General features: G+C 36.7%; 1 protein-coding gene across 2 annotated transcripts in view; it reads left to right on the top strand.

The window, feature by feature from the left end:
• Positions 1-25,515, top strand: part of LOC150105223 (uncharacterized) — a 281,122-nt gene that overhangs the window by 6,442 nt on the left and 249,165 nt on the right. For both annotated transcript variants that reach the window (XM_090395542.1, XM_090395543.1), the window contains exon 2: positions 22,163-22,334. In XM_090395542.1, coding sequence (XP_090251668.1) covers positions 22,176-22,334 — 159 coding nt within the window. In that variant the 5' untranslated portion in view covers positions 22,163-22,175. The remainder of the gene's footprint in view (positions 1-22,162; positions 22,335-25,515) is intronic.

Here is a 25,515-nt window from a genome sequence, read left to right as displayed (position 1 = left end):
TTTGTGCCTATGGTCCCCAGAAGGTTCTACTAAGGTAGAAATTTTTTGAGGCTTTAGAGAAAGCTACTAACAAAATGAAAAAGGAAAAGTTGGTCCTTGTTGGGGATCTAAATAACAGAGTAGGAAATGATTGTCAGACATACAAAAATATTTTGGGAAAATTTTGAGAAAAGAGCAAAGCTAATAATAATGGCAAATACTTGTTGGATTTCTGCTCAGGTCATCTACTGGTTATTACTAACACCATGTTCCAACATAAAAATGTGCACAAATTCACATGGAGAGAAGAGGCAAGGAATAAGAAAAGTCTCATTGACTATGTTATTGTTGATAGTGATGTTTTCTCCCTGGTGCAGGACAACAGACTGTACAGAGGATTTGAAATTGGAAGCGATCACTGTTTAATCTTCAGCAGGATAAAATTGAATTTCATATTGAAAAGAATAACATATAAGAAAGTTTTAAAGCGAATAAAAGTTGAGCAGCTCTCCGATGTGAACTGTAGACTAAAATATACAAATATTATTCAAGAAAAAATGAAAGAGTTTGAGAACAGGAACCAAACCTTGGAGATTCAGTGGCAAGCATTGAAGAAAACCCTGATTGATTCGGCCAGAGAGGCATGTGGTGAGGTTGTGTGCAAGGATAGAAAAATCAGAACTCCATGGTGGACACAGGAAGTTAAAGAGGCAGTGGGGGGGGGGGAAAGAAGAAAGCATATCAAAAGTTCCTGGCACATAAGTCAACTTGTGCTTTTAGAGAGTACAGAGACAAATGTAAGAAAGCTAAACTGCATAAAACTGGCTAAACAAAAGTTATGAGAGGACTTTTGCAAGAAGTTAAAAAATAAATGTCAAGAAGGTGGCAAGATATTCTTGAGTTTGTTGAAGAAGCAAAGAAGTGGAGGAAAGAGTGCTGTAAAAGGAATTAAGATGATAATGGTGACATGAAAACAGGAGAGAAAGATATCCTTGAAGTATGGTGTAATTACTTTGAAAATCTGCTAAATGAAACAAGCAGTGATGACAGCGCAGTGGTAAAAAACACTGATCAGGCATGCAGTCAGGAATACATATCCATACTTGAAGTAGAAAAAGACATCAAAAGCCTGAAATGTGGGAAGGCAGCAGGAGTAGATGATATTCGACCAGAAATGCTCAAGTACAGTGGCTTCACTGCCTAGTTCAGAAGGCCTGGACAGAGGGACAAATTCCAGATGATTGGAGTAGAGCTCTCATAGTACCCATATATAAAAAGTGAAATAAAACTGAATGTGTGAATTAGAGAGGCATTTCATTACTGAGTGTTCTTGGTAAGATTTATGCAAGTATACTTGAGAAACGGTTGAGAAGGATTGTGGAAGAAAAGCTTTGTGAAGAACAAGCTGGATTCAGGCCAGCTGTCAGGATCAGATTTTCACTTTATGACAGATAGTTGAGAAATCATGGGAATATAACAAAGATCTGTATTTAAGTTTCTTAGATCTGGAATAGGCATATGACAAGGTGCGAAGAGAGGAGCTATTCCAAATGCTATAGTTATATGGTGTTAATGGGACATTATATCAAGCAATATTTAGTCTTTATTTGAGTTGTAAGTCATCAGTTAGAATTGAAGGAAGTACAGGAAGATGGTTTAATGTTAATCTGGTGTCATACGCGAATGTACATTATCCCCTCTCTTATTCATTATTTATATAATGAACATATTGTCTGTGAAAGTACTAGTGGTGGTAGTCAGCAGTAGATGGCATTGGTGTTAGATGATGAAGGTTGGTGGAGCAGTGAGACGAAGAGCTGTAGAGTAGATGCCCTCCTTCGATGAGTCTTTGGACTCCCTGGAGGTGTGATGTAATAATAATATATGATTCACTTTATGAAGGAAAGTAGTATTAAACCTGATATCAAAATTGGAAGTGATATTCGACCAGAAATGCTCAGCTCTTTGCTTTATGCAGATGATGTTATACTTATAAATAAATCTGTTACAAGTCTGCAAGATTCCCTGACTAAATTGAATAACTGTTGTAATAGATATGGTATAAAGGACAGCATTAAAAAGACAAAGACAATGAAAATAGGCACTCATCGTGGGAGGTCCCTCCTGGGAAACACAAAGTCTATCATACCACTCCTTAAACTCATTGACTGTTCTCACTCTCACCACTCTATCAGGCAATGCATTCCATGGTTCAACCACCCTCCATGCAAAGAAACCACTCCTCAACGTGTTGCTCACTGTTTCCTTCCAGGGATGGAAGGAAACAGTGTAACTGCCAGGGATGGTCCCCTTGTCATCACTCCTTCCACTGTTCAATCAAGCAAAAGAACTCCCCAGTGTCAACCCTGTAACCACCTCTCAACAGTTTAAAAGTCTCAATCATATTACTTCTCCTTATTCTATCCACCAAACTCTGCAGTCCACATTCCCTCAGCCTATCCTCATAACTAACATTGTACAGTCCTGAAACTGTCTTTGTTATCTCCCTCTGTACTCTTTCCACAGTTAATTTATCCCCTTCAAATTCTGGGACGAAATCTGAGAACAATAGTCTAAGTGTGGTCTGATCAGTGTCTTATACAACGGAATGATAACTCTTTTATCTCTGCAGGTCAGTGTCCTTCTCATTATTGCAGCAGTCCTCTGTGTTACCTTCACCACCTTTGCAATATGTCCCTTGAATTTCAGGTTTCTATCAATCATCAACCCCAGATCTCTTGTTTCCCCTACTTCCTCCAGTATATCTCCTCCAATCGAGTATTCAGAGTCCCATTGATGTGTCCCAAATGTCAAGACCTTACATTTTGCTGCATTAAACCAACCCCCCCCTCCCCCATTCATTTGCCCATCTATCTAGCTTATTCAAATCCTCTTGCAGGGCTACCACATCTGCACTATTACTAATAACCCTTCCCATCTTCAGATGGTAAATTAAATATGGAAATAGACAACAGAATCAACAAAGCTGGTATGGTAGGAAGTTAACTGAATAACTTTATATGGAATTAGAGAGAAATTAGCCAAGACACTAAATTAGCTGTATACAAGATGGTGTTTAAACCAATTTTAACTTAAGGATCTGAGAGCTGGGGTAGAAGTAAAACACTTGACCAAAGACTAGAGACCGCAGATATGAGAGTGCTAAGAAAGAATTAGGGGCATGAACAGATGGCATCAATGGCAATATCATATTAAAAACGAGGATATTAGGAAAGAACTTGATATTGTCAGCATCCAGAAATGCATTAGCAGAGCTAATCTCAGGTGGTTTGGTCATTTAAGCAGAATGGGAGAAGAAATATTAGCAAAACAAGTGTTCTCTGCCAGGTTGGCAGGAAAAAGACCCAGAGGAAGACCAAGATATAGGTGGATTGATACAGTAAAAAAGTGCCTTAGAAGACAGAAATATAAGACCTGATAATATTGGAGTGTTGACATTTAACAGACTGATTTAGAGGAAGATTATTATTATTATTATTCCTAATACCTCCAAGGAGTCCGAAGACTCATCGCGGGAGGACATCTTCAACTGTCTCTACACCTTACCTCTACTACGAATCAACGCTATCTAATCTACCGCCCACCTCCAACACCACCACAAATAGTAATTTTTGTCTGTAAATTGCGTGTGTTCTGAAGGGCCGATTTGTATGTATGCGGGATGAAAAACCCCGAGTTTCCGGGAGAAAAAACCCTGCTACCTCCGTATGAGATCGGCTAACTCACCATTGATTGAAATCGACTAGATAAAGATTCCTCCCGTCGCGACGAGAATCGAACTTAGGCCTATTCCAATCGAAGGGCGCAATGTACCGTCATTCTTCCAATTGCGCTACGGAGGCGCTAGATAGAATTGTAGATAGAAAGTTGGTAATGATGTAAATTTTTCATGCATTACTATGTACACCCCTTGAGAGTATATATCTGGAATTTGATGATGATGATTTAATGTTAAATCGGGTGTCAGACAAGGATGTACATTATCTGCTCTATTATTCATTATCTATATGGATCACATTATGAAGGAAAGTGGTATTAAACTTGATATCAAAATTGGAGATGTTAATGTCAGCTCTTTACTTTATGCTGATGTTATACTTCTAAATACATCCATTACAAGTCTGCAAGATTGTGTGTTGTAATAAATTTGGTATGAAAATCAGCAATAGCAAGACAGAGACAAGGAAAATAAGCAGAAGCTTTGAAATTATCAACTGCATTGTGAATGGAGAACCTATAGAATAAGTAAAACATTTCAGCTACTTAGGTATGATTTTTAGTGAAGATGCTAAATTAAATATAGAAATAGACAACAGAATCAACAAAGCTGGTATGGTAGGAAGTCAGCTGAGTAAATTTATATGGAATAAGACAGAAACAAATAAATACAGTAAACACTAAATTATCTGTATACAAGATAATGTTCAAATCAATTTTAACTTATGGATCTGAGAGCTGGGTTAGAAATAAAACACTCTCTCATATCTGTGAGAGTCCTGAAAAAGATTAGTGGTGTAAACAAATAGCATCAATTGCAATATCATATTAAAAACAAGGATATCAGGAAAGCACTTAACATTGTTAGCATCCAGGAATGTGTTAGCAGAGCTAATCTCTGGTGGTATACTCACTTAAACAGTATAGGAGAGGAAAGATTAACAAAACAAGTGTTCTCTGCCAGGTTGTCAGTAAAAAGACCCTGAGGATGATCAAGGAAAAGTGGATTGATACAGTAAAAAGTGCCTTAAGAGACAGAAATATGAGATCTAATAATGTTAGAGTCTCTACAGTTAACTGATTGATTTGGAGGAAAATTGTTGATAAGATGTTAGTAATGATATTAGTTTTTTATGTAGTATTATCATATTCTTTACACCCCGAGAGGGTACATGTCAGTTATTTGATGATGATGATGAGATTTGGTCTGGGTTTTCATGGTCATGAGGATATATTAGAATGGTCTGGCAAAGATTTGCAAAAGTGGTCAGTGTTCTTTCGAATGTGGAGTACAAGGATAGATTGAGAGAATGTAAACTGCAGAGCCTCGTGAATAGGAGAAGGGAAGGGGGATATGATTGATACATATAAGCTAGTTCGGGGTTATCAGGTTGACATGGAAGATTTTTCGTAGAATGGGAGTGGGAGAGGGCAGGACAAGAGTGTTTGAGTAGGAGATTGAGGAGCAGGTTCTTTACATGGAAAGTGGTTGTTGAGTAGAATGCATTGCCTGAGTGTATTCTGAATGTAGATACATTGAATCAGTTTAAGGCAAGTTTGGATGAGCTTTGCGTGTGATGGTGTGTGCTTTCCACAATGAGTCTGCCTCATGGAGGTCAGATGTTAATAATAATGGTAATGTATTGGAAGTTTTTCCCCACTTGGTTAGACTATAATAAATTAGTTTAATCCTTTATCCAAGTGTAAGCAAACAAAGTTTGTGCCTGAAGTATCTTCAGGACTGAGGCAACTCGTGGTAAAGGTGGACCAAGCTCTCATCACTCCGTTTCTCAGTATCTCTCATAATGCAAAGTACACCTTGCAGACATATATAATGCTATGCATTAAGGGAAGGGCCACTACCCAGACCAGTTTCAACCTTTATTGAGGTCTTGTCAGTGGGAGCCAGACCCAGAAATGGTGATACTAAGTCAGAAGCAATGGAGAAGTCATATTTACCTATACAAGTTGCCAAAAGGTGTACCACATTATTAAATTGCTCTGGATTTAGAGATAGATGTTGGGAGTTTTTTCCCACTTGGTTGGATGATAATAAATTTAGTTTAATCCTTTATCCAAGTGTAAGCAAACAAAGTTTGCGCCTGAAGTATCTTCCTTTACCACAAGTTGTCTTAGTCCTAAGATACTTCAGGTGCAAACTTTGTTTGCTTACACTTGGATAAAGGATTAGACTAAATTTATTATAATGATAATGTATCTGTGATTGTTGGGCCTTTTGAGTTTGTTATTGACTTTTATTTTAACGAATTTTGAAGTTTTTCTTGAACGAAACAAAATGATGAGATGAAAGAGATCTGCATGCTGTAGAGCATGAAGATGGAATGTTATTTTATGAGAATGGTTTGATATTGTCAATGTAACATGTTTGTGTGAAATGTGAAAGTTGTGTTTGTAGAGAGACTGAACAGGAGATAGAGAAGGTATGGATTTGTAAAATTTGCAATATTTTTTTTTGGATTATGAGTTATCAGCTAATGCAAAACAGGCTGAAGGAATGAAAGCATAATTGTAATTCAGAAGACTGGGAATAATGGAATGGTAGCAAGTGAGACTTTGGAAGTGAAAGAAATTAGAGAGGTGGAAGAAAGGAAAGGCAGGATGAGAGTGAGCAACATTGAGTGAAATTGTTAGAATGCAAGATTTGAAGAACGAATTCAGAATGAGAAATATGCATAGTGATATTAGACATTTTTTGGAAAGAAATGAAAGAGTGCAAAACGATAAAATGAAGGATAGTATAGAAAATGAGGTGATAAATGACTCAAGAATAGTGATGTGTGCAGCTTCCATTATTTGAGGTGTGGTTAATCCAGGCCAGTTCCGTATCGGGGTGCAATGAACCCAGGCAGTAACATAACGTGCTATCGTACTTCGGGATCTTTTAATTTTTAATGGAAGAGGGGCACAAACATTTTACACGCAGGTTGTGCAAACCAACAGAACGGCTCTAGGTTAATCAGAGGATCCGTAAGGTCTGTTTTCCAGGGTGCAGAATGTGCAAGCTAATTAATGGTTTGGATTTAAGAAGTAAATGAGCAGTGATGTTGGGAACAAATGATTTAGTGAGACATGAGGAGAATTTAAGGGTTGATATCAGGAGGTTATCAAGGAGAGTGAAAAATAACTATATAGCAGGAAATGTTGTCAGTGTGTTGCCAAGGTATGACATTTAGTTGAAACAGAAAGCAAGCAAGAATGGTATGCTGGCAGAGATGTGTGAGAAAGGAGTGCAGTATGTGTGGCTTATATTTAAAGGAAGAATGGATTTGTGTAGAAGTGACGGATTGCATTTGAGTGTCAGCTACAGACTTGCTAGAAGTGCAGTGAGTGATGTGATCAAGAGATCAGAGGAAGTAAGAGGGGAAGTGAAAGATCAAGAGAGTGGAAGATGAGACTGTGAAGTTCTTGGTAATGGAAATAATAGTGGTGGCACAAGAGATGAAGAGGGAATGGAAATACAAGAGGGACAGGGAAATGGGGATGAGTCAGGTGAATAGTGAGACATGGCATAGACAGAATGGATGATGCAAGTAGTAGTAGTAGTGAATGTCTGTATGGGGACAATCATTGTATGAGTAGAATGGATCGTGATGTGGGGGGTGTAAGTCTGAGGAAATATATGGGATAAGTGGTGATAAATGTGATTTGGCAAGGGTTGGTGTGGGGAGAACACAACCATTGGGTTTCTTAGGTAGGATTGGTTATAGATCTAAAAGTGAACTTGCTGTGTTTATTTACAAATGCTAGGAGTATCAGAAATAAGAGAGATGAAACTGTTTCACTCATTGAGTTGATTTACCTAAAATTGTTGGAATAAGTGAAACATGGTTGAATGAAGATGATATCCTGAATAGAAATGGAAGGGTACAATGTTTTTTGCAAGAATAGAAAGTAGAAGGGGATGGGAGTGCTGCAGGAGAATTATTTCCCCACTGTAGAGATGCAAGAGGAAAATGGTGGTTTTGAGCCAGTATAATGTGATGTGGAAGTTGACAGGAAGAGATTTAGTTAGATGTTGCTATAAGCCAGGAAGTGTGCTGGGTAGTGAGGAAGAAATGTATAAAGAACTTGGGTTAGTGAACCAGAAGGGAAGAGTGATCATTATAGGTGATTTTAATTTTATAATATAGATTGGAATGAAGAGAGATAGCATTAAGAATAACTGTGATGACTTCTGTGAGGAAAGGATATATGTGGAATTACAAAGTGGTGATTTTGAGAAGCTCAGGAGGCAGCTTGGAAATAAATGCTGCTTGTGAACTGACACAGAGAGAGCAGTATGATGTATTCAGAAGGTCAAAAGGCTAAATGAGGTAGGTGTCAAATGGATGAATGAAAGGATTAAGCATGAAATCTGGAAGAGGCATTGCGGAGGCAGCAAAAGATGAACAGTGGTAATAATCAGTTGCATGAAGAGTATAAAGAGCAAGTCCGGAAGGTGGTTCAGTTGTAAGGACAACAATAGTCCAGTATGAGCAGAAATTAGCAAATAAGACCAAGAACAATCCTAGGGAGTTTTTTTTTCAATATGTGGCAAGCAGAAAGAAGAATGATTATAGTAAGATGATGATGAATGAAAGTGGGAGATTGGTAAGTTCTTCAGAGCACATGGTCAAGGTGAGCAGTTTAACAGGGTGTTTCATCCTCAGTCTGAAATCAGAAGCTCAAGTGTAGAGGAAATAGTGAAGGCTTATTGATGAGCAAGTAATTATGTTGACGAGGAGCAGTGGCATTGTGTGCCAGGTTGGGTGTGCTGTTGTGGCTTATGCAACCCGTGCTACAAAATCGTTATTTTGATTATATGATTGCAGTTATTTTTATTGATGTATGAAAGTTTTAAGAGTGCATCAGTGCTCATCTCAATTGATCTAATGCAGTTAATTGTAGCATAACTTTGAATACTTTAATTTATCAATTAATTGTAACGCACAGAGTGGGGGACAATGTGCTTTTTATGATACTGTATATTAGAAAACAATAATGAAGAAGAATGCTATATTTGGTTGGTATTATTATTATTATTATTCAGGCCTCCATGGAATCAAAAGACTCATCGCGGGAGGTCCTTCCTAAGAAACACAAAGTCTATCAAGACTCATCGTTGGTGGTCCCTCCTTGGAAACACAAAGTCTATCATATCACTCCTTAAACTCATTGACCATTCTTGCTCTCACCACTCTATCAGGCAATGCATTCCATGGTTCAACCACCCTCCATGCAAAGAAACCCCTCCTCACCCTCTTGCTCACAGTTTCCTTTCGTAACTTCCAGGAATGTCCCCTTGTCATCACTCCTTCCCACTGTTCAACCAAGCAAAATAACTCACCAGTGTCAACACTGTAACCACCTCTCAACAGTTTAAAAGTCTCAATCATATCACCTCTCCTCCTTCTATCCACCAAACTCTGCAATCCACATTCTCTCAGCCAATCCTCATAACTAACATTGTACAGTCCTGAAACTGTCTTTGTTATCTGCCTTTGTACCCTTTCCACAGTTAATTTATCCCCTTCAAATCCTGGGGACCAAATCTGAGAACGATAGTCTAAGTGTGGGCTGATCAGAGGCTTATACAACGGAATGATAACTCTTTTGAGTTATCGTTCCGTTGTATTATTCCATTATTGCAGCAATCCTCTGTGTTACCTTTACCACCTTTGCAATATGTCCTCTAAATTTCAGGTTTCTATCAATCATTAACCCCAGATCTCTTGTCTCCCCTACTTCCTCCAGTATAGCTCCTCCCATAAAGTATGCAGCGTCCCATCGATGTGTCCCAAACCTCAAGACCTTACATTTTGCTGCATTAAACTGGCATCCCCATTCATTTGCCAATCTATCTAGCTTATTCGAATCCTCTTGCAGGGCTACAACATCTGCACTATTACTAATAACCCTTCCCAGCTTCGCATCATCCGCAAACAACTTAATATCCCCCTGCAATCCACTGATAATGTCATTGATATAATGGTTAAATAATATATAAGTCATAGGACTGAGCCCTGTGGGACCCCACTTGTAACCCTCTGCCTCCTTGAAACTGCCCTACCATACACAACACTGATACCTATCGGACAGCCAATCCTGAATCCAGTTGCCCAACCTGACATCCAGACCCATGTGCTGCAACTTAAATATCAGCTTATCATGTGGTACCCTGTCAAATGCCTTCGCTAAGTCCAATAAAATGGCAGTATATGCATTTCCCCTCATCTACTGCTCTTGTAGCTTTATTATAACAGGCTAGTATATTGCTAAAACAAGAGCACCCCTTCACAAATCCATGTTGACTTTCACAGATAACATTACCTTCATCTGCCCAATACTGTATACGGTCCCTCACTAATTTCTCCAAGATCTTAACATCTACTGATGACACACAAACTGGCCTATAATTAGACACTTCCAGTCTGCTTCCGCCTTTATGCAATGGCACTATCTTACCTTTCTTCCATTCACTGGGCAGCTTTCCCGCAGCCAGACTTGCATTGAAAATGAAAGTCTGGCTGCGGGAAAGGGTCAAAAGCGCTGTCATTTCTCTAGTACAGCGCTTCCCAAACTTTTCAGGGCCCCCCTCGAAAAAAAATCGTAATAGAGATATATTATTATAATATTTATTGTATTTATATTCAATACAAAACATACACAGCGAATATTGCAAAAATCAAATGCATATATTACATTTTTTGCCTCTTACCGTTTGGTTCTGAAGACGATGCGGGCTGTTCGGTAAAATATGAAATATTGTCCTTTTTTTGAGTCTGTTTCTGCTTCTTCTGATTGTTCGCGGGAATTTTTTTAAATTTTTATCAGCCACTTATCCATCTCAGGGTTAAATTTTTTAACGTAGAATAGATCGAATAATATCACCACTTACCGATACTGGCACACCACAGACCGATAACATGAAATTAGTGAATATTACCTGAATAAGGGAATCCCAGGACCAGGAAATTTTTCTCTTTTGTGACTTTTCTCCCTTTACGGTAATTAAGCCTAACGCGAAACAGACAACAAAGGCAGGGTTATTAAAACGTGCATATGATTGGTGTGGTATTAATAAAAGATCGCGCAACCGAAAGATAAAAGCATAGCTGACAATTGAGTTGAAATGCTAACTCTCTTCAACCGAATTCCATATGTGAAACTGCCATAATATTCATTATATATATATATAATGTTAGTTAGATAGTTAGTTAGATCTAACTAAATATAATTTTAGTTAGATAGATTACTTAGTTTTAACACTTTTACGAATTTTAACATGTTCAGTTGAATTTTATTGCTGCCTTGGGAAATCGAACTCGCACACATCTAATTAATAAGAATAGTTTTTAGTTAGATAGATACTGTGTTTGCCCATGCAACATATGGTTTTGTTGTCTCTAATTGCACTATTTGTTGAGAAATGTATTATACAGACCCTTCATACCTTATTCACTGGCATAATAAAAGTACTTGTTTTTATTGCCTCTGCAGTATAGTGGCTGTTAGGGAGGGGTGTTGTTTACCACTGCAAGAGAGTTACTATCTCCCCAGATGAACTTGTTTAAGCTTTTTTCATATGTGAAGCATATGCGAAACTTTTATTGATAACAGAAAACTAGCTCGGATGACAGTGATAATATAAAACGAGTTTTGATATGTATATAAAGTCAATATCAACAGTCCCTGATTACGAATGCGTGATGAAAGGGACAGGAAGATTTGGAGCTTCCCTGGAGAGCATTCGAAGTAAATACAATTAACCACTGCTTTGAAATGAAACATTCATTAAGCGCCGAAATACGCAGGAAGCAAAGTTTGTGAACCAACACCAATGTGTGAATTTTTCCATTAAAATATAAAAAATAACAAAAAAATAAATAATAAAAGTTAAATACATTTCTTTTAAAATAAAAAAAAATCTACTTAGTCTTAAAACATTTAAAATTTGTTTTCATTATTTCATGCCCCCCCCCTCCTCAACAAAACCTACGGCCCCCAAGGGGGCCACGGCCCACAGTTTGGGAAGTGCTGCTCTAGTACATTCTCTCAAAACTCGTGGTGAAATACCATCCAGTCCTACGGCTTTCTGACATCCAGAGTACTCAGTATTTGGAACACACTCTCCTCCTTCATCTCTAAACCTCAAACGTGCCCTATCTCTCTCTCTCTAGTATGAAAATTTACTCCTCCAGGATGAAATACTCCAATAAAGTGTTCATTGAACAGTTCCACTATGTCCTCTGCATCAGTCACTCTATTCCCATTTTTATCCCACAATATCATTCTTCCACAGTCATCTCTCCTCCTAATTGCCACATAGCTAAAAAATTCCCTAGGATTTTCTTTGGATCTTAAGGCCAATCTCTTCTCATATTCCAGTTTTGTCTTCCTTACCATATTAGTCACTCTCCTGGCCAGTGTCTTATATTCTTCTTGCATCTTCTCTTCACCTGTCTCTTTATATCTCTTCCATAGCCTCTTTTTCGCATGCAGTTCCTATTTAATCTCCTCCTAATGGCCACATAGCTAAAAAATTCCCTAGGATTTTCTTTGGATCTTAAGGCCAATCTCTTCTCATATTCCAGTTTTGTCTTCTTTACCATATTAGTCACTCTCCTGGCCAGTGTCTTATATTCTTCTTGCATCTTCTCTTCACCTGTCTCTTTATATCTCTTCCATAGCCTCTTTTTCGCATGCAGTTCCTGTTTAAAAATTGTTTGTCATCCACTTTACTCCAAATTGTGTCCTTTTCTTCACCTGTGGAATACAGCTTACTATTGCTGCTTACAAATATTCCTTCACAATCTCCCAAGCACTAATGATATCCCGTCCTTCCAATTCCTCCCTCCATGAAACTTCCCCAAGTTGACGTCTAAGACTCAGGTGATTATATTTAATATTATAATCACCTGCCTTATAATTCCACATATGTTCCCGTCTCTTTGATACTCCTGCATGTCTGTTCATCTTCCAAGTCAAAACCATATGGTCACTCTCTCCAACTGGTGGGAGAGATGTCATCTCAGTTATTATAAACTCTTCTGATGCTATGACCAAATCCAAAACTCTTGAACCTCTTGTTCCCCCTATTACATGCTGCCTAAGACATTTGTCCCTCAAGAATTCTAGAAATTCCATTCCCTTATTGCTTCATGCATCTTCCTCTCCCTAATTTATACTGCTGTAGTTAAAATCTCCCATAACAATCATTCTTCTTGCACTTGCCAAACTCAACTGTCTAAACATCTTCTGGTCCCCACCCTCTGTGCTCCTTGGTCTGTAGCAACACCCCATGAAATATCCTGTCTTGCCCACCTCTACCCCACACCATATGCTTTCAAAATCATTAGTATATTTGAATTAAAGGTGTAAAATTTGGAAGAGGAGGAGGACGAGGCTTACCTCCTTCGACTACAATACTGTTTTGCATTGTAAATATGGGCTAAAAAAAGTTATAAAGTTATTGAAAATTATATATTAAAACTTGTCTATATTATATATAAAAACTTGCCTATCACATCAGTTCACACTTCATGTGTGCAAAACAGATGAAACTCTGAAAATAAAAACAGCAGCTCATGACAAATAATGTTCAATTGGATTTTTTGACACAACCAATCACAGCCTCTAGATGCTATTGTTTCAGAGTTCACCCTGCCTTGCTATCTGAATGGTTTAAAACTAGTGGAACGCAATACCATTTCCTTTTCCAACACAGATGTCACTCTATTATACTGTATTTTTTTCATAGGGCTCAAAGGTGTATGTATTTTGAATGCACACCAGGGCTATTAACACAAATGTTATGCAATGTTTATGCATCAAAAAGTGTCCTTTTCATGAAGCAATAGTATATTGTGTTTACTTTTAGGATTCGTGCAAAGTCTGGAAACAATTAGGGGAGTCTTTAACTGGAATAAATGCAAAAATATAATATTGGTGATATTGCAATTTGGTGGATGAGCACTGCACTACTTGCACACCCTAAATATTCACCCCTGATGAGGAGCTAGTAATTTTGATGTCACTAAGGCTTGTTGATATATTACCATGTCTTAAGGTAATGTTTTAGGAAGTTAGTGTCACACAAGTTCCAAAGAAGTGGAACTTGGGTGACACTAGAAGGAAGATGAAATTGTTCCACTTCACAAAGGCTACATAAGACTACAAATTATAAGCCAATATGTATATTTGGAGTTGTAGTCAAGGTTTTGGAGAGAGCTAGGATACAGAATTGCACTGATAAGTTGTATTCTCTGTGCTTGTTAGCATTGGTTTGTTTAAAGGGAAGTCATGTTTTACAAACTTATGTGATGTAACAAGGTAATGAATGCTTCACATTCATTACAACCAAGCCTTCTACCTTTGTGTTAAGGGATCACATTTTTAAGCAAGGTATTAATATTTAAACAGATGTTGTTATCAACTTCAGATGATCTACAAGTCTTAAAGAATATTTAGCCAGATTAAGCTGTGATAGATTATCATCACCGTTCGACAGCACGGTGGTAGGAAACATTCACAAGGGATGTTTAAAGTCCACTTTTGATGGACTGTGTGTAAAGGTGTGTACTGCCAGCAGTGAGTCAGTATCAATACTTGAGGTAGAAAAACATATCAAAAACCTGACTTGTGGAAAGTCAGCTGGAGATGATATTTGATTAGAAGTATAAAAAATTTTATATGGAAGTATAAAATTTTTTATACTTCCATATTTGATAGCATGGTGGTGGAAAACATTCAAGAGGGATGTAGTCAAGAGTACATATCAATACTTGAGGTAGAAAAACATCAAAAACCTAAAATGTGGAAATTCAACTGGAGTAGATGATATTTGACTAGAAATCAAATACAGAAGTATAAAATTTTTTATAGTGGTTACACTGGTCAAGTGTACAGGCACCTCCATGGAGTTCAAAGACCCAAACTATCCACTCAATCTGTCTTACCACTCCTTGATCCCATTAACAAAGCTCTCACAGCTGACTTTGGCAACTGATTCCATTCATTCAACTCTCCAAGTGAAAAATCTAGTCCTCACATCCCTACTAACCACACCTTTATTCAACTTCCAAGATAATCTCTTATTCTACACCCTCTAGCCAAATGCTGAAACATTTCCCTTGCATCAGTCCTATAAAACCCTTTAAGTAACTTCAATGTGTCTATCACATCCCCTCTTTTTTTTTACCTATCATTCAATGTCTGCAATCCACACACCCTCAATCTATCCTTATAGCAATAGTTACCAACCTTTTTGGATCATGTCTCACCTCAACGACTCAAAGATTTGATGCCCCCCCCCTCTAGCATAATAGTTAGCCAGGTTCTGAAAAAGTATAAATAGGTACTAAAATAAAGAGCCAAAAGGCTTCAATTCGACAATGTAAAATTATTTAAATTAAGGGGATATTAAATCCCACATTATTTCAAAGCCAAATAAGAAACTCAAAGATAGAAATCAAAGAGTTTCATACCGAATATATAGCAAACTATAAAAGTTTCAGCAGATTGTAGCGTATGCTGAAACACATGGTTCAATACTAGGGCAACTCGTAGCAAAGGTGGGTAAAGTTCTGATCACTATTCTTAGTATTTCCCATAATGTAAAACAATAGTGATCAGAACTTTACCCACCTTTGCTACAAGTGTTGCCCTAGTATTGAACCATGTGTTTTAGCATGCGCTACAATCTGCTGAAACTTTTATAGTTTTTCTATATATTCGGTATGAAACTCTTTGATTTCTATCTTTGAGTTTCTTATTTGGCTTTGAAATAATGTGGGATTTAATATCCCCGTATTTTAAATAATAAATAAGTACTTTAAATAAAAAACGAACATAGGTAAAACTGTTTTTAATTTGACTTTCTTCAATGAATATAAATTTTATATTACACTTTGTATATTATAAAACATATCGAACTGAACTCGGGAAAATAAAATCCAAGTTAATGTGATCCTTGAGCTTGATGTCTGCTGCAAAGACTTTTTATTTGAGGTACTAATTTTGTCAGTTTCAATCTCAGATCCCCATGGTTTGTGATCTTCAGATGATTTCTTTTTGTCAATAACAAGTCATTTACAGCACTAAAGCCACATTCAACTAAATATGACAACAGAAAGGACGATAGTAATTTTTTGCAAAACTAGTTGCATTTCGTTATTTTGTTTTTGTCTCATCACAAAGCCATAACAATTGTTCCCTTTATGTTGAATAAAGTTCTAATAGACTTATCATTTTGCTTTTCTGAGAGTTCTTCTTGATACTGTATTTGTTGACTGCTGTACTAGTGTTGTCAGCTTTTTTTCTCGGAAAGTCAGGGTTGCAACATCGACAATTTATCGCCGACAATGGTGATTTTTTGACTGTATCGGTGATGAGGTGACGAATGTAACATCATTTTCCAATTGCACCCCTGTGGGGCATACGCCCTATGTTGGGAAACACTGTCTTATAGGGAACATTCCACAGCCACTCACCATATTGGTTGATCACCTCTGAATTGTCTACACCACTTCTTCATCTCCAGGAGAGACTAGACCTGGAAAATCCAGCAGAATCATCATGTAGCCATTTCCTTTTCCAACACAGATGTCACTCTATTATAAAAAGTTAATACTAAGGCATGACTGACCCTTCACAAAGCCATGGTATCCTTCATAGGGTATCACATTTTTAACCACCCATTCTTGAATTTTCTTTTTGATCAATTATTTCAGTAGTTTCACCACCACTCCTGAGATATTGATTGTTCTATAATTTGCTATTGCAATCTTAGAACTTCCTTTATGTAAAGGAATTATTTTATCCTCTTTCCATTTCCTCAGGACTCTACCAGAACTGAGACTTAAAGAGCCTAGTCAGAGGCATTGCCAGTTCTCTTGCACATTCTCACCAAATGCAAGCTGATATCCCATCTAATCCCACAGCTGTATTTACATTGAGATTCTTCAATATCCTAAGAACATCCTATTTATCCACCTCTGTTCCCACATCAGTCTGTCACAGCATTAAAGAGTCTAGGATGATATATCCTTGCAAAGTGGTTACTCAGTAACTCAACTGTTTTATCTGCTTCTGTCATCTTTTCACCATCAGCACCATTACGGCTATTCTTTCATAGTCATTCTTCCTCTTACTTGACACGTAATGAAAGAACTCTGTGGGATTTCCTTTAGCCTGCTCAGATAGTTTCTTGTAATCTAATTTTGTCTTCCTTACTATGTTGGTCGCCTTTTTCGTTATATACCCTCCACAACATGTTCTTTTTTTTTGTAGCTTATGCTTAATAATACTACTCATCTCACTCCTGCCTGATTTACCCTCCTTACGTTAGGTATGCAATTTAATACTGCTTCCTCTAGATACCCCTTAACTATCTTCCATGCACTAACTTCCTTCTAAGCTTTTCATAATCACCTGCCTTGTAGTTCTACATATACTACGTCTTGACAGAAATTATTTAAATAGACTGGAAATTTGGACAAACGAAAATGACTCTCTGTTTAATGTTAGTAAGTGTAAAGTTATGCACTTTGGGGCAAGTTCCAGTGGCAATATTATATTAGGGGTTATGCTACAAGAAATTGAGGAGGCAAGGGATCTTGGCATATTGGTGGATAGGAATTTGAAGTTCAAAGGTCACATAGCAAAAGTTGCAAATACAACTCTGAGGATAATTGCAATGTTGAAGCAAACCTGACATGTAAGGATAAGGAAGTCATTTTGCCACTTTATAAGACAACACCTGAATTATTGTGTGCAGATTAGGTCTCCAGGATTCCAATGTGGAAAGGGAACAAAGAAGAGTTACAAAGATTATATCTGGATTATGGGATTTAGATAATGAGGACATTGCAAGTATGTGGATTACAGGCTGGTTAACACGAGAAAGAGGGGTAATATGATAGAGGTCTATAAACTTTTGAATGGGTATTATAGGATATCGTCTGATGAAATTTTTTGTTATATGAACAGTGGGGAAAGAACACAGGGACATCCATAGAAGTTAAGTTCATAGTCAAGAAAGGGGTAACAGCTGGGTTTTTCTCTCACAGAGCAGTGAGTGGAATAGTTTGCCTTTAGGGGGATAGTGTGTGAATGAATTTAAGACACTTGGTTGGGTGATTTATCTGAGACCCCCTCTCTCTCTCTCGATGAGTCCTTGACTCTCTGGAGGTCTCAGATAATAATAATTGCTGCATTATGCCAAAAAAAAAAGCCAAAAGGCTTTTTTTTGGCATTTTGGCACCTTATTCTATTCTGCTACATACATCTTGCTAACTACCCTGCTACTTAATTTTCCAATTATAACACAATGACACTACGACCATCAACACAATCTATTGTTCACCACCAACACCAGTGTTTTTTATCTGTTAATTGCATGTGTTCTCCTGGCCGATTTGCCTGTATGTAGGATGTAAAACCCAAGTTGCTGGAAGAAAAAAACCCTGCTCTCTCCATATGAGATCAACTAACTCTCTGTCAGTTGAAAAAGCCCATATAAAGATTCCTGTCATGATGATGAGAATCAAACATGTCTTTTTTATCTGAAGGGTGCAGTGTTTTGCTCTTCTCTTCTGATTGCGCTAGATTAATAGTATAGACAGTCCCGCTTACAAACTTGCCAAATAGTTAGCAGAATTGCTCTCTTTTCCTCAAAACAATCCCTTTGTTTCCGTTTAAAAAATTCTGTTGATTATTAATTTTATGACTATTTAGCCTATTTTTTGTTTAAAAGTGCTCCTTTTTATAATGTCATTGGCTTTTTACTCAATTTTAGGGCATTACTGAAGTTTTACATAGATAGATATATGAAGAATACAAGAGGGAAAATTCGGAGATACCTTTGTGGGATGTTGCTGGCTGTCTTCTTATTCAGCGGAATCTCGGTGTGGAACGATATACATTCATCTGCTGTTAAAGGAATTGGGTTTGGAAAAAGTGGGGGGTAGAGCAATGTGGGAGAATTATTGGTGAGGCAAGGGGTATGTGAACTTTATAAAAAATTGATTAATTTTGAAACTACCTAAAAAAAAATACTCATATCATCAGATATCACGCATCATCAGCTTTAAAATGTTATATGTCTCTATTTGCTGATGTATTAAAAAGACCCATGATCTGATTAAAGTCCCACTTTTCCTCTCTGACTGTTTTTAATTCATAATCGCTATTCATAGTGAATAACGAAATGGGATTTAATGGACCCTCCACACTTTGTATAAGAATAGTAAAAGCTTTTTCATCTTCATGGAGTCAGTTTGCTATAATTAACCAATCATGTTAGTAAGCTGTGTCAGTGAGTCTAAAATCTATAGCAGATATCTTTTTTGCTTTTTATATAAAACCAGTTATATATAAATTGACCAAAAACAGGAATCTAAATTAGTTTTCAACAAAATATGTGCATAAAATACTTTACTATTTTACACATTGTTTGTTAGAGGTCCCAACCTATAACAAATGATGAATTATATAAATGGACTTAACAAAAAAAGTATCACCAGTAAAAATAAAAAAAACACAGATGAAAATGGGTTGGACACATATTGAGAATGAATAGCTTTTACATGGATTCCAGAAGGGGAAATGGTCTAAATTAACTAGGCAGAGAATGACAGAAAAGGAAAGAAGAATGACTGGTTGGGAGAGGTGGAGAGAAACTAAATTAGTGGTAAAAAACAGCTTGGCCTTATGGGGTATGAAGAAGATAACTAAGTATATAAAACCGTGGATATTAATTTTCTTTCCTTTTAAATATTTTCGTTGCAAGTTCCTGCTTTTATTCTGTTAAGTCACTATTATGCATAAATTTTGGTGATCCCTTTATAAACATGCAGTATACATCATGACCAAATTTAACTGGTGTAATATTACTAAAAAAAAAAAATAACCCAACTCGCTTTTTTGTTGTTTTGAATAAGCAAAATAAATTTTTTTTTAATTTCTTCTCGAGGATTAGGCATTTGCCTGTTTTGGCTTCACTGATCTTTCCATCTTACTCCTGGTATTCCTCTCTCTCGCTCTCTGATTCCCTTTGGTCTATATTTATCCACTTCTTTTCATAGCTGATATCTTTCCATCCTAAATAGATGCTCTTTTCATTTCTCTATATATTCCTTGAGCTTTTCATTTACATGTAAATATCTCTCTTCATCTTTTTTATTTTTAATAGTCCATATTTCTGAACCATAGTGGGAGTGACTATTACTTCATAAATTTTAGTTGTTTCATTTTAAATGTTCGACAGATTTTCTGAAATTTCTTTATTTTTTTCATCTATATCTTTTAGATATGTTATTCTTCTTCTCCTCAAGGATTAGACATTTGCCTGTTCTGGCTTCACTGGTCTTTCCATCTGTTCTTCTCTTTCCGTTTGGTCTATATCTATCCATCTCTTTTGGTAGCTGATATCTTTCCATGTGTTCTCCTTGATCTTTCACTTACATCTTAAATGTCTAGTACTTTTCTAATGTCTTCATTTCTTATATGGTCCAATTTTGTGCATCCTTAGTGGTTCTTAAAAATCTCATGTCTGCATCTTGTATTTTACTCATCTTTCTTTTTTTAACAGTCCATGTTTCTGAACCATCTAGTAATTGGGAATGGCCATTACTTTATAAAATTTTAGTTGAGTTTCTCATCTTGTTTTTTTTTTTTTATTCAGTGTTCTTTTAATTGTTCCACAGATTTTCTGAAATTTCTGAAATGTTATTATGCAGCCTAATTAATTAAACTTTTATTTTCTATAATTATTTTTGATATAACATGATCTTGACCTTTAAATGGCATGACTTTTGTTTTGTTTTGCGAAATTTTTAATTGTTGGCTTATTTTGTTTAATTCATAAACTGATTTTTGAAGGTAATTTTCATTGTTTTGTAATATAACATGTTATTATGCAGCCTAAATAATTAGACTATCACTCGCTTTATTATTTTATTTTCTAAAATAATAAAACACTATTTTTGATCTAACATGATCTCGACCTTTAAATGCCATGAATTTTGTTTTCTTTTATGAAATTTTTAAGTTGTATTGTTGGCTTATTTTGTTTTATTCATGAGCTGACCTTTGAAGATCATCTTCATTGCCTTGTAATATACACTATGTTGACAAAAGTATTTGGACGCTTTACATGCCATGCAAATATTCAGGGAGTGTCTGTGTAAGTCTGGTAATAAAAGGCGGGATGTGCTGCATGTTTTGCACTGGACTCGATGTCAACATGCCATGTTCAGCTGAAGTGACAGACTTCCAACTTGGGATGGTAGTTGGGTTTCATATTAGTCGTCTTTCTGTCCGTAACATTGCTGTCCATCTCGATGGAAAGTTGGTCCTACCACAGCAGGAAAACGCCATGGGAGGCCACCGATACTCACTGACCAAGATCAGTGAGCTCTGTGTCGGGAATATTCGAACATCCTACACTTCATCAGTGGTGGACCTGGCAGTGAACCTGGGAAATTCTACATGGACATCTGTCAGCACTAGAACTGCCTGCAGAGAGTTGCATGCCTTAGATTACCATGGCAGAACTGCTGCGAACAAGGCACACATGACTCCCTCAACACCAAAGGACATTTGGACTGTGCCTTTCACACCATTCCTGGACTGTAGATGAATAGAAATGGGTTTTGTGGAGTGATGAATCATGCTTCCAAATGTTTCACTGTGATGATCGTGTTTGGATCTTGAGATTACCTGGGGAATGGTTCCGGCAGGACTGTATCATTCCAGCTGTCAAGTTTGGCGGAGGCTTTTAATGGTATTGGGGATTTTCAGTTGAATGGTGCTTGGTCCATTGGTGGTCATGCCAAAAACCATGACATCTAATGGTTATCTGGATAACTTCATGCTTCCGATGCTGTGGAACTTCAGCAGTGAACTTGCATGTTTCAGTATGATGCTCTATGCCATATTACACTGCTTGTCCAAGACTGGTTTTCACAAAATAATGTTGATGTGTTGGACTAGCTGGTTCAGAGTAAAGCCCTCAATCCCATTGAACATCTTTGAGATGAATTAGAATGCCAAATTTGCTCCAGACCACATCAGTTAGGTTCAGCAATGTGGAAAGCTTTGTGCAAGGAATGGAAGAATATTCCTGTTGCAACATATGAAAAATTGGTTAAAAGCATTCTCCAAAAAGTAGTTGCTGTCATTCAGATCAAAGTTGGTCTCACTTGGTATTAGAAATATAATTAAAACACAATTTTTTTGAACACAACTAGGTATCCAAATACTTTTATCAACATAGTGTAATCTGATCATCTGCATACAGCATTGTATTGATAACACTTCTTCTGGTTAACTAGATACCTTGTTTTATTATTATTTTACATATTTCAGTAATCTGATCAATATATGTATTTTATTAATTTCACATCAGTAAATTGTCATTAATAAAAATTTCATTACTTTTCAGTATTAAAATAGAAATGAAGGGTGGAAAGAAAATGACAAGAATGATTAGAGAATTGAAAAAGAACAAACAACCAGGAGGAAGATTGCGAAAACCAAACTGGAATGTTGTTTCCTTACCCCCTTTCCAGAAAGATTTTTATAGGGAGCATCCAGATGTAGCTAGAAGACCCATGGTATTATTTTATGGATTAAGTTTATTATTGGTTGCCTACTGGTTTTCCTTATTTAAAGTTCATGTTTAAAAATATAAAATTATGCAAAAAAAAGTAATTATTTAGCCACCCTGAAAATTTGTTTAAGCAATTTAGGAAATTTCATTTTATTAGTTAATAGGGTGCATATTCCCTCATAGTGAATGTGTTTAGTAGTTTCACCTCAAAACATCCTGAACTTATGAAGTCAGAACTCCAAGGGATGCTAGCTAATTGACACTTGACTGCATTCCACAGCTGCCTCAGCTAAAATGCAGCATTTTATTCTGCTTGAAAAAATTCAAATAAACTGCGAGCATTAAACCACGACATTCAGAAATTCCTTCACTTCTATTAGCAAACCTAACATGACGATCAAGGAAAGGAAAGTGGCAATAACTATCAACACTAAATATGAAGATAAACTTGATTGGAAGGTAGTTTAAAGTAGGGTTATGTGGGCAAACTTCAAAATGGGTGAACTGGACAATGAAACTTATATGTGCCTATGATCCCTCAGAAAGTTCTATTAAGGATAAAGTGAAGGAATTTTTCAAATCATTAGAGCAAACAGCTGACATAAAGAAAATGAAAAAAAAAGGTATTTGTTGGAGAATCTAAATAGCAGAAGAGGAAATGAATCCCATCAGGCATATACAAACCTCTGAGGAAAATTTAAAGAAAGAGCAAGGTTGATAATAAATCCAACAGGTACTCACAATGGTGAGTACCTGTTGGATTTATTGGAAACTATTGGATTTCTGCTAAGGTCGTTAAAGATACCAAGCAATTTAAAACCTGGTTTTACTCCATATTTCCCAAGTGAGCAAACAGACAAAATATCAAGTTTGCGCCTGCAATTCATGCAAGACTAGCTGATCCCACAGGTAGTGCAAGATCAAGGCAACTCGTGGTAAAGGTGGAGCAAGCTCTGATCACTAATCTTAATATTTACCCTTAATGCCAAAACACATCTCCAAGAAGGGGGATGTATGATGTTTTGTATTAAAGGCAAGGGGCCACTACCCAGACCGGTTTCGACCTTTATTGAGGTCTCATCAGTGGGAGCCAGGCTAGAAATACCAAGATTTAGTAATGCAGAGCTTATAAGTATTTTACCAAAACAAGTTACCATAAGGTGTTTTAACCTTATTAAATAAAAATCTCAGGAGGAGATCTAAATGTAGAAAGTATTTTAACTTGGGTATAATTATGTTAAAGATACCAAGCAATTTAAAACCTGGTTTTACTCCATTTTTCCCAAGTGAGCAAACAGACAAAATGTCAAGTTTGCGCCTGCAATTGATGCAAGACTAGCTGATCCCACAGGTAGTGCAAGATCAAGGCAATCGTGGTAAAGGTGGTAACTTGTTTTGGTAAAATACTTATAAGCTCTGCATTACTAAATCTTGGTATTTCTAGCCTGGCTCCCACTGATGAGACCTCAATAAAGGTCGAAACCGGTCTGGGTAGTGGCCCCTTGCCTTTAATACAAAACATCATACATCCCCTTCTTGGAGATGTGTTTTGGCATTAAGGGTAAATATTAAGATTAGTGATCAGAGCTTGCTCCACCTTTACCATGAGTTGCCTTGATCTTGCACTACCTGTGGGATCAGCTAGTCTTGCATCAATTGCAGGCGCAAACTTGACATTTTGTCTGTTTGCTCACTTGGGAAAAATGGAGTAAAACCAGGTTTTAAATTGCTTGGTATCTTTAACATAATTATACCCAAGTTAAAATACTTTCTGCTAAGGTTATTACTAACATATTTCAACATAAAGATGTGCGCATCCATGAATGCGTTAGCAGAGCTAATCTCAGGTGGTATGGTCACTTAAATAGAATGGGAGAGGAAAGATTAGCAAAACAAGTGTTCTCTGCCAGGTTGGCAGGAAAACGACCCAGAGGAAGACCAAGATATAGGTGGATTGATACGGTACAAAGTTCCTTAGTCGATAGAAATATAAGATCTGATAATGTTGGAGTCTTGACAAGTAACAGACTGATTTGGAGGAAAATTGTAGATAGGAAGTTAGTAATGATGTAAATTTTTCATGTAGTACTGTCATATCCTGTACACCCCTTGAGGGTACATGGCAGGAATTTGATGATGATGATGAGATGTGCACAACTTCATCTGGAGGGAAGATATAAGAAATAAGAAGCCTGATTAACTTGTTGTTGTTAATACTAATATCTTTATGCTGGTTCAGTAAACAGAAGATTTGAAACTGGAAATAATCGTCACGTAGTTTTAAATAGGATAAAAACGAATATCACGTTAAAAAGAACAATACGTGAGAAAATTTTAAAAAGAATTAAAGTTTAGCTTTTACAGGTAGACTGTGGACTAAAGTATACAAACATTATTCAAGGAAAAAAAACCTTGTGGTTTCTGGTAAATTCTAGGCAGCATACAGTGAAGTTTTCTGCAAGGATAGAAAAATAAGAACACCATGATACAAGAACTTAAAGAGGCAGTCTTGGAAAAGAAGAAAGCATACTGAAAGTTACTAGCAAAACAAAAAAGTTGACAGATACCCTAAAAGAATACAGAGAAAAATGTAAAAGAGCTTAGCTCTGTGTAAAAGTAACTAAACAGCAGTTGAGAAGACTTTGGTAAGAACATAGAAGATAAACATCGGGAAGGTGACAAAATGTTCTGGAGACTATTGAAAATGGCTTAGAAATGGAGGAAAAAGTACTGTAAGAGGAATCAAAGATTATAAAGGTGACATGAAAACTGAAGATATTCTAGTTGTCTGGGAGTAAGTACTTTGAAAGACTGTTAAAGAAAACATCATAGAAGAATGCAAAAGGAAAAAATTATAATACTGGTGGTAGAAACAGCTAACAAAAACCTGAAATGTGGAAAGGCAGCTGGAGTAAATGATATTCAACCAGAGATGCTGAAATATGGAGATATAAAAGCTTTTCAGTGGTTACACTGCATAATTCAGAGGGCCTAATCAAAAGGTCTAATTCCAGATTATTGGAGTAGAGCTCTCATAGTTCCATGTATAAAAGGAGGAATAAAGCTAAATGTGAGAATTATGGAGTAAGAGGTAAGATGCAAGTATACAAGCATACTTGAGAAGAGACTGATAAAAATTGTGGAAGAGAAACTTGGAGAAGAACAAGCTGAGTTCAGGCCAAATA

The sequence above is a fragment of the Typopeltis vanoorti genome, chromosome 7, assembly GCF_054136105.1.
Source record: "Typopeltis vanoorti isolate ZY-2024b chromosome 7, IOZ_Tvanoo_1.0, whole genome shotgun sequence".
NCBI lineage: Eukaryota > Metazoa > Arthropoda > Arachnida > Uropygi > Thelyphonidae > Typopeltis > Typopeltis vanoorti.
The sequence above is the reverse complement of the archived record's forward strand: the minus strand, read 5'-3'. Positions and strand labels throughout refer to the sequence as shown.